This window comes from Cibotium barometz, chromosome 40 (assembly GCF_041138505.1).
Source record: "Cibotium barometz isolate CiBa-2024 chromosome 40, ASM4113850v1, whole genome shotgun sequence".
NCBI classification, from domain to species: Eukaryota; Viridiplantae; Streptophyta; class Polypodiopsida; order Cyatheales; family Cibotiaceae; genus Cibotium; species Cibotium barometz.
Window position 1 is genome coordinate 1531632 of NC_141085.1, and position 10964 is coordinate 1542595.

At 40.4% G+C, this 10964-nt stretch overlaps 1 protein-coding gene across 2 annotated transcripts; it reads left to right on the forward strand.

The window, feature by feature from the left end:
- Positions 1–5708: 5708 nt before the first annotated feature.
- LOC147615097 (uncharacterized) lies at positions 5709–8795 on the forward strand. 2 transcript variants are annotated; one of them, XM_086779064.1, is made up of 2 exons: positions 5709–7949; positions 8096–8795. In XM_086779064.1, exons 1-2 carry the CDS (start codon positions 6182–6184, stop codon positions 8155–8157), a joined length of 1830 nt encoding a protein of 609 aa, XP_086635190.1. In that variant the 5' UTR covers positions 5709–6181; the 3' UTR covers positions 8158–8795. The 2 variants fall into 2 exon arrangements, 1 of the variants encoding a protein (XP_086635190.1); XR_015262745.1 differs by having other exon boundaries at positions 5726–8459; positions 8492–8795.
- Positions 8796–10964: the final 2169 nt, after the last annotated feature.

Below are 10964 nucleotides of genomic sequence, written 5' to 3' on the forward strand. Positions count from 1 at the left end.
TTGTGAGTCTCTCTCCTCCACATAGTTGATCTAGCATGAGCACCACGAATTTTAACATGGTATCAGAGCTTGGCAAGAGTAGGTCACTTTTGTGGTGTAGAGTAGGTCAATTTTCTTATCTTTTCCCTTGTGGAGCTGAACCTCCTGGTAGTGGAGGCCCTCCAGCAACTTGTGGAGGCAAGAACTCGTGGAATGTTCAACTAAGGACTTGTAGAGGAGGCCCGGGTGCACACATTCGTATAGCCAATGAGCCGAATTGTCTTCTCTCCGCCGTGGCATTCCGACTGGTTGAACTCGGCGTGTTTCTACTGCACAGCTGATGCCGTACAACAATACGCCGTGTATAGGCAGTTGTAGGCTGCATTGGCTTAGGGCTTTTGAAGCTCATAGCCTTAGGAGTCTACAGCTCGAATTTAAGCCCTAATGGTCGCTCGACGCGGTTGCTACAGGAGAAAAACCAGGTTGCCCTCTTGAAATCCATTGAAGCTCACCATTAAAGCTTCAAAATCAAGTTTTTTCTTGCTCTAATCCCCTCTTCTTTGCTCTAATCACCTAAGTGCTCTTGTGAGGGCTTGTTGCTGATCCAATTTTTGATTTTGAAGCGGTGGCCATACACCATGAGGTATTCATGAGCCTCATTCTCATCAAGCTCCATCATCAACATCATCTTCAAGTGCACAAAGCTTTTCAAAGTGTTCTTATGAGCACTAATAATGTTGATTAACACTAATGAGGCTTCTAATCCAACAAAGGGAAGTTATTCCAAAGTGGTTTTAAACACTAAGAGTGTTCTTAAACACTAATGTGAATCTAATCACCAATGTAAGTGTCATTAGATGCTAGAAATGTGCTCTTAAGCACTAATCATGTTTTTAAACACTAATGGTGATCTTAATCATCAAACAAAGTGTTGCTTAACACTATTGTGGTCTTAACCATCAAAGGAGGAGGTCTTTAACACTAAGGAGACTCTTCTTCATCAACATTGGAGGCGGGGCACACACCATAAGTGCCACATTATAAGTCTTCATCGTCAACCCGCTTCTATTCTTACCTTGGCAAACTTCCAAGGAGAAATGGTGCAACCATAAGCCGTTGTCTTCATCCCATAAGCCAAAGAGGTTGAAGTTTTCAGGTTTTTAATCAACAAAATCAGTTTTTTTGAGTGGTTTAAAGTTAGACACAAGTACACTAAGTGCTCATCTTTAATGTTTTTGTGTATCACCCTTGAGGCTCTTGTTTGTAAGAGGCATACACATGTCATAAGCCATATGCTCTCATTTCCCAAGCCCAAGGCATGTTATTCCACTGCATATTCAACATTTTCATCTTCTAAGGTTTGTTGTAAGGCTGATCATAGCATCACTAAGTGCTCTACCTTGTTGTTTGTCATGTTTTTAAGCATCTCTTGGCATTGTCTCTTGGCATTGTCTTTGTAAGAAGCATAGGCAACATTATGAGCCATGCCCTCACCGTCTTGAGCCAAGAATGATGCACCTTATTGGTTTGAGCATTTACCTCAACCACTTACTCACTTTCATTAAGCTTGTACCTTCAAACCCTAATGGGTATCATGTAACTAACATGCACAAAAGCTTTTGTTATAATCAAGGAGTAGACACTGCCCTTGACCAATCTATAAGGCAAGTGGTAAGACCCTCCCTTTCCCTTTCCCATATAAAGCTACCTCATAACCATTACTCTTAAGGAATTCTCTCATTGCCCATGGAGGAGGTATGGTATGCAGAAAAGCATCAAGCATGTTGAAGGAACATCTATGTGCAAACCACATAAGCAAGGGTGGCAACCTTGTTTTGATCATTGGGTGAGAATGGTCAAGGTGGAAAGCATGTGGAAGCAATGGCATGTATGTCTAAATCATGTCAACTACAAGAGGTCAAGCAAGCACAAAGAGTGGGTGCACCATCATTAAGGTGTACATCTTCATCGTCGACATCAACTAAAGACTTAGATGGCATCATTGTATTAGCCTCTAAGGCTCTAGGAACATAGTTGTAAGTCCTAGATAACCACACCACCATTCTTGTAAGCCGAATGTTATAAAGGCAATCTTTTTCATATGTCCAATACCACCTATTCCAAACACTTTCATAGTTGGTATTGAGGGGGAGTATTAAGAGACCAAGGTTATGTAAAAGGGGAAGAGAAGGGTGTGTGTGTGTGAAGGGACTTAAGGTCCACTAGCTCATCTATTTAAAGGTGGAGCTAGAAGGCTTTTTAGTATGGAGCAAGAAGCCTAGTTGTATTTGAGCAGGGTGTGTGTGTGAAAGGACTTAAGGTCCACTAGCTCATCTATTTAAAGGTGGAGCTAGAAGGCTTTTTAGTATGGAGCAAGAAGCCTAGTTGTATTTGAGCAACTTAATAAGCAAGATATTTTCTTGTATTTCGTGAGTCTCTCTCCTCCACATAGTTGATCTAGCATGAGCACCACAAATTTTAACACTATGGGTATGACGTAATGGAAGCTATTGCTAATCTGATAACTATATCATCACCAACCAAAACATCAAGACCATTGAGATATTTTGGGATGAACATGATTGTAAAGGATCTTGTCTAAGAGGGACAACAAGAAGATGTCTAAGGGAAGATGCCATTTTCAAGGGACCTTAAAATTAACCTAGAGCCATGACCAAGGACCGTTGGCCTTTAACTTTGAAATAGTGAGAAACAAAATAGAGTTGGGACTTGAGGAGGGAACATCTCAAGTACTTGTTGAAGACGAAGAAACTTACTAGGATTGGATTTTTACTTTTTTTAATGTTCTTCTTTTTAAAGAAAAAACCCTTTCTTTTTTTAGAGCCAAAATTTTCTCCATGAGACTTATATGAAAATTCTTTATCTTTTCCTTTATGATTACCATTACCCCCATGGTAAATCGTTGATTTTTTTAACAAATCTTATAGCCTCATCTAAGTTCTTTGACTCTTTGGAGTGAACTTCCTTCTTGTTCTTCCTTATTAGGCTTCTAATGAAGCCTCTTACTTTTTGAAAATTATCTATTCCGTTAAGCTTTAAGACAATTTCTTTATAGCAAGCTATATATTGAGTGAGATTTAAATTCTTTTGTTCCATAGAACAATTATCCCACTCCTCCCAATTTCGGTCTTCTTCATTTTTAGGAAGATATTCCTTTAAGAATAATTCTTTGAATGAATCCCAAGAATCGGATACTTGTCTAGCTTCTGCTAAACTCATCCACAACTTATAAGCTTTGCCTTGTAAGGATAGGCTAGCTTCAATAGGGCGGTTATGATTAGGCACATTTCTTAAAAGATACAGATCTTGCCATTTTCTGTAGAAAAATATGGACCACATCTCTCTCCTCTCCAGTCAAAGTGAGTGCCTTTAAATCTTTGAATACCATACCCTAGTCTCTAGTTTTGGGACCTTCTTTAATTATGGCTTCATTCAACCCCTTTTTTAGAGTATTTTTCCTTCCCTCACCAATATTTTTTGATATTTCTTTTGCTCCCAATCCTTCCCCTCCTATCCAAGGAGCTAAGAAGACCCATCATTTTCTTAAGTTTATTTTTTAAATTAGAGACTTTTTCTTTCATTTTCTTCATTTTAATATCCTCATAATCATTAAGGCCTAAATCTTGCATATCTATTTCATTTGGTTTTGTAATATCCTCTTCCATTTAGTAATATCCCCCTTCTCACCAATTTCATCCTTCCCACCTTGAGAAGCTATTTACTCTAACACTAAGCAAAATGGAAAATTTCTTACAAAGCAAAAAAAAAAAAGCAACACAATGACCTTACTTGGTTGGGTAATTATGAATTGTCCCCAATGATGTGAAGAAGAATTCAGTTGATTCGTCCTTGTTGATATTTACTTCAAAGATCCTTCAAGAGTGTCTTGTACTCCATTTGCTCCATGTAGAACTCCAAAGTATGCCCAATTTATTAGGCAAGAGGTACTTTGTTTGGAGAAGATTTGAGAATAGAAAAGAGATTAAGGAGTAGAGATTAGAGTTAGCAATAAGTAGCTCAATGGAAACATGGAAGAGAAAGAACTTGGCTCTGATACCAATGTAATGCACCTTGCATTATACGCTTAACTCATGGTTATATAGACCTAAGTGGTGCATAACCTTCTAACTTCAACCCCTTGACTCTTCATTGGCTAGACATTGCCTTTTCCTTGTCCAATGCCTCTTCAACTACCCCTAGAAGGGGGCACCTACTTTTGTGTCCCTTGGAATTCCATTGTGCACCATCTACTTTCCTTTTTACTTTAACTTTAATGCCTATTAACCATTGCTTAGGTATTTCCTATTTGAAATCCCATGAACCTTATTTATATGCAACCTTTTACATATAAATAATCTTTCCTAGTCTTACCTTAGTGTTTCCTGTCAATCTCATAACATGCATATACTCTTACACTCTAAAATTTTCCCTAACTTTTATTTTTAAAGCCCTTTCTTTTTCCATGTTTTCGTCTCCACATAAGAGCTACATAGGATTATTATAAACGTAATCTACATGTCTCCTTGCCCATGGGAGAGATGGGCAATATTTTAACCTTTAAAACATATACATATTTATACTCTTTCATAATACACTCTTGTTGCTAGAATTAAGCTCGAACCCGTATAATCATAAAGAGGGGTGGAAAGAGGAGGAAGGACGTGTGGTGCATTCCAAAAAGGGGGGGTGTTATTCATGGTCAAGTTACAATTGGTAAGTTGTGTGTAAAAAGATAATTGTTGACTTCAACCTACAAAAGGAACCGCATTCAAAATAATATAGTAAGCAAAATTATACAATGTAAATATTATAAAAAGTCATCTCAGAGTGAAAATGCATCATAAATCTACACTATAGATCTAAAGATTTATAAGTTGGATGATACAAATCCACTATTTACTCGTAAATTTAGACCACAAAATATGTATATAACAATATTGACATTATAAATTTTGAAAAAATGATTACATTTTCAGTTTCTAGTTATCTTAGTATGTACACACATATACATTTATACATGCACATACATGCATGCAGCTGCGCACACACACACACACACACACACACACACACACACACACACACACATTTTTTTTTGTTATATTGGGCTTGTTCATTTCTACAAAGCGAGGGCACATACATATATGCGGCCGCACACACACACACACACACACGCGCACACACACACACACACAGACATTTTTGGATATTGATCTTTTCCATTGCTACAAAGTGAGGGCAATCTTTGCATGTTTCTTTGGATATCGTTTCTTATTCAATGATATTCTTATTCTATATGCATGTGTATTCTATGTGCACGTGTGTGTTCTGTGTGTGCATGTGTGTGTTCTATGTGTGTGTGTGTGTGTTATATGTTCATATGTATGTGTCATAGATGCAAACATGTGTGAGAAGCTACGCGTGCACACTACATGAACGGACATATGTGTGTGTAGAAACTTGGAGCTCTGGTACAATGACATGCATAGCTATTCTTGGTGCATGTCTAAGAGTAGGCCGAAACTTGCCGAAGGCAGGTCTAAGATTGTTTTACCCCAATAATGTTTACACCTAGGAGCACTTTTCACCGGTTAGCAATTGAACTGTTGGAGGCGATGTTGGAGGCGAATTTGGGCCACTGGTATTTTCAGATTATTTAGTTATAAAAAAAAGGCGAGTATACACGCTCCCAAATGAAAAACCAGGTCATTGAATGAGCTATCCTTATTTTGATTGATGAAAAAAACCAGTTAAGTATCCTGATTTTCATTGGACATCGTAACCATCGTTAGGAGTGAGGACTCAGAACTCAGATGTGCATAGTCAACACACTCAACTAAATGTGGGTTATAAAACTCTAGAAGCCAGGCGGCCATTTGTGTTTTTTGTGTACCCTGGCTATGGTGGCTCGAGCTTCCACCATAGCCTTTTTCCTATTGAAAACCTGTCTGCTCGGTGCTCGGCCGCTACCTTCTGCACCTGCCCTCCGTTGATCATACTTTTTTTCGCTGTTCAGGGTTTTAGCCATTACAATCTTAGGGTTCCTGAGCTCTGCCCTGTATGTCTTGCCCTTGTGCAGGGATAGCCGACGGTCTGATCCTAACACCAGATTTTAGGGTTTTCTTCCGCGTTTTACCATCCCTGTGGTCTCTCAAGCCCTGGCGATGGTGCGGGCCTGAAGATGGCAGCCGAGGGGCAATTACTGTGTTCGGCTGAAGAAGGGACGAAGGACGCCGCATCAGCAGCAGAAACAGACTGTTTAGCGGCGCCTGCAACCGACTCAATGCCTGAATATCGCTCTGCATCCTCCATCTCCCAACCGCCGGTGTACAAAGCCCTAAGTCTGGGGGCAGTTTCAGGATGTGCGACCTGTGGTCGTGGCGGTGGTGATGGCGAGACTCTGCACCGATTAAAGCAAGATGGAGCAGTCCGCCACTATTGCAGCTCGTGCATTCTCTTCCTTTTCAAAGGTATGTACTGCTCCCTGTGCTTTCAGGTTTATCCAGATGCCGCGGAGCTAGGAGATCCTGCCCTCTGGCTTACCTGTGCCAAGTGCCAGCGGCTGAGCCATCTGGAATGTGCTCGTGATTGTAATCTTCACATAGACTGTTTGTTCTTCACATGCCATGATTGTTCCAACCCTAAAAAAGCCCCCACCAGAGGCTCCTGGACCAGCATGACAGGTTCCTTTGAGGATGGAATCGCCGCTCACAAGAAGCTGCGATTGACCACTGATTTGCAAGAGAGGACCCATACCTTTCATGAAGAGGTGCTGGTGGCAGCTCAAATTGTGGCTTTTTTAGCAGTAAAGCAGGCACAGGATGCCAAGGCTAGAGCCAGAGCTTCTGCTGCAGCTGCTGCAAAGGCAGCAACTTGTGCGAAAGCTGCTCTTGATACAGCATATAGGGCTGCACGACAGGAAACAAGATGGAGACCTGAGTTTCCAAAGCATTCCCCAGCATTAGCTGCAGGGAAGGATGGGGGGGCACCATCTTATTCGGGGGCAAATGCCATGGAGATCGGAAGATTAGAGGGGGCAGTGAGCATTCATGATCACCCACATCTGTTGTCAGGACCACCCTCCCACGAGGGACAGGTTGAGAAGAACCCCAATAATTTTAGCAATGGCCTGGGGAAAGCAGGATTCCAAGCACCCTGTCACAAGATGAAGGCAGCCCCATCTACTTCTGAAGTTACTCAGACTCCTTTAAGACCCCCGGGCGCTTTACCACAAGGGGCCGTACTTCACAAGCCCCAGACAGCGTGTATGCAAGAAGCTGTGGAACAAAGCCACCATGTAGGTCCATCTGTGGCATTGGAAGGTGCTGTACTTAGTGCTTCTGCAGCAAGCATATTGGACACTGCTAGTTTGTTGAAGACTCCACGATCCAGCACATCAACATTACCAGGTCAGGCCCATGTTGGCATGCCTGAGGTAGCTGTTGAAACAAACACCTCTTGTTCTACAGTGTTGACAGAGCATGACTCATCTGGGGCTTCTCAACTGCCTGTTTCAGAAAATTACTTGCCTCTTCCTGATAGAAGACAAGTAACTACTGATGGTTTCATCACTGCACCTTGCCCTGTCAGAAAGATTGTCACTGATACTCTTGGAAATGCTTGGAATTCTACAAATGAAGTTGATGTCAAGGAGCTCAAAACATTTTCTCTTGGTACGGATGAAGCAGCAGTTGATGATTTTGTAGATGTAGGGGTCCTACTATCTGAGGGATGTGGTAAAGAAAGGCAACCTTCGAAAGGGTTTGTTGGAATTGAAGAAGATTTAGATTCAGCTCATAGTGCTTTGGTGCCTGCAAAGACTGGAGCTGTTGGCTCAGTAAGAAATGGGAAAGGCACAGATTCTCTACAGCCAAGTGATGAAGATTCTGTGGCTGCTAAAACCAAGTATGCAGGGCGGTCAAATGGAGCAAATTTGACAGATGAGCAAGGTAAATGCGTTCATGATGACAATGCCCATTTGGCTACTAAAGTTTGTGTTAAAAATAATCAGAGTCCAATTGCACAACATATGCAGTGTGCAACCATAGTGAAAAGCCCATGACCTAGAGAGTGATCAACTCATCTGTAAATGCAGGTTATTCGATCTTTTCAGAGGCAACAGCTCTGACGGATGCCCAAACTGACCAGCATGGATGAACTTTTTTCATGCTTTGAATGATGTAAAGTCACAGGTCCTGGTGTCTATGCCTTGTAGATGGGTTTGACATGCTAGTGTGTTCGTAGTTGCTCCAGAAGTGAAGTGCGAGCAGGAGAGCAAAAAATGTTAACTTTGATAGTGAACAGTTCTCATGGTGGCATTCCAAGGACCTGATCGTTTCGTTGGTTGAAGGTGGTTGGCGTGTTACTATACACGTGATGAAACTCATGCTCATGCTCATGCTCTTTTGGATGTAGGCAATCGTATCATCGAGCTGGCAAATGCCAGTTTTTGGAGTAAGGCTTGGGATTATTTGCTGTGGAGATGCACAAGGAGTAGGAAAAGGGATATTTATTCTTCAAAACAGTACAGAAAGTGTGTTCTAACTTCTCTTGGCTACAATCAGCCTATGCTAGGTATGTAAGTGTTGCACTGTTTGTGGGACTTTTTGGACAACGGAGCGCTGCGTATTCAAATTAGTTCCGGATTTGGCATCTTACTTAAGTCGGCTGTAAGTTTATTAGTCGATTTATGCTCTTTGTGGAATGCCGAGTTATGCTCTTTGTGGAATGCTGAGTTTACTCTTTACAGTGATACTACCCAATATATGCTGATAAAAAATATTTGCTCAAAGAAATACTCCCATCAATGTGCACATAATTTACATACTTGCTGCATTGTTTTCCAAGGTTCTGAATCAAGCATATTGTGAGGTTTGCTTCAAGGGATTCCTTATTGTTTGTGCTTGGTTTAGCTAAAGCGTTCTTAAATTATATCTAATTATGGCAATTTCACTCAATTTAAGTCTGCAATTTCATAGGCATCCTGTTGTTTCTTTCACACGATTAGGACTGAGGATTAATCCCAGAATTGCATGATATTGTTTATTTTGAAATCCCTGTGCTTTTACACGGTTCTGTCTCTTATGTAAGTTATTTCTTGAACACAGTTGCCATGTGTTTCTTGAAGACGTGTTTCAATAAAGGTTTCAAAAATATTTTATACCTTTACGTTCCGTTTCAGAAGAGGATCTTACATTCAGCAGGGATTGAAGTGTCTGAAAAGTCCTATCATGGCCTAGACACATCTAAAATCCCTCTAAATGTATAGAACTTGCAAAGTTTATGGTTTTGAGGTGGTAGGGTTTTCAGGTATCTCCACGGCTTCATGGATAAAGCACATTGAGATTCATTATCACTATGTAAGATGGAGACTTTATGCAGGCAACATCAACCTCAACTATTATCCGACTCATGTGATATCTCCACAAAGGCTCTTCCGACAGACAACCTCTACATACACGGATAAAGCACATTAAGACTTATTATCACTATACAAGATAGAGACTTCATGCAGGCAACATCAACCTTATCTATTATCCTAGGCAACATCAACCTCATCTTTTATCCTGACCCATGACAACATGGACATCTCCACAAAGGCTCTTTCAAGCGACGAGTTTGAAGCTTCATTTAGTTTTTGACTTGGTGTCAAGTTGTGCATCCACATTTCCATTACAAGGGTCTGTTGGATTACTTGCCACGTTTCATCGTGTGATTTGACCTTGGGCTAGTTAAAATAAGCCCTAACTTGGTTTTTACGCTTTAATCTTGTTTATGTTATTATCTACCTTGTTTACTCACAAATCTTGTTCTTACATGTCACTAAGGCCAAACAAGGCCCGATAGACACGCTTCCAAAAATTATTCGAGCCATGAAACAAATTTCCCTACTGACCAAGTAAGTCTATTGAGTCAAAATTGACTGAAACAAATTAGTTAAGCCATGAAAGAAATTTCTCTACTAAGTCCATGGAGTCGAAATTGAATCGCTAGTTGGAGCAATCATTGTGCTCTAGATTTATTCACTTATTTGTGGAACCTGTCGTGTTTGTCAAGACAAAAGAAGACAGTTCATCATCACATGATCACAGTTGTGTGTGCACACTCAATAAGCTAACAAATAAGAGTTGGTTTCCTATACCCCACACATACTATATTTTGGAGTGGATGAATGGCACTTGGGTTTTTTGAAGATTGATCTCAAAAGTAGGTGTCATGGGGTATTTGATCATGGAGGGATGATCATTTGTACTGAGTGGGCTCACTACGAGTTTGTGGTCATGCACTTTGGATTAACCAATGCCTCAGGTACATAATCGAATGATGATGTAGGTATTCAAGCTGTAGGTATTCAAGCTTTTAATAGGAAAGTGTCTTCATATTCTGAGGTAACATACTTGTGTTTTCAGCTTACATTGATCAACATGAGCCCAATGTTGAGCAAATCTGAAAGTTGGTATAAAGCAACGAGTTCTTCATTAATAACAATAAGTTGTAATAATATATTCTAATTGAAGTTTATTACCTCAGTTGTACCATTAGCCAGACCTTGCAAAGGTTGGTGAAATACTCACTTGGAAAGTTCTAGTTACCATATTCGATGCCCATTCTTTTGTTCACATTTTCCATGCATACCAAACACACATACCACTCTTATGATGCTATCGAGTCATGTATTACAAAGATGAAGTGATTCTCTAGCTTCTAGCATGCTATGTGTATGGTACACAATACAAACTAAGTATCCAAAGTTCTTAGCTTCTGGATAGCTACAATACACATCACACAAACTAGCCACCCAAAGTTCTTAGCCTTTGGTAACAAAGAACAATCTTTACCCATCTCAAAATTTGGCAGTGTTAAATAAATTTTAGGCTTCTTATGAAAGTACTTATAGTCCCACCTAAGGATAGCATCTACACTTCTTAATGATTGATGAGAGCTTATGATGAGCAAGAGTGACT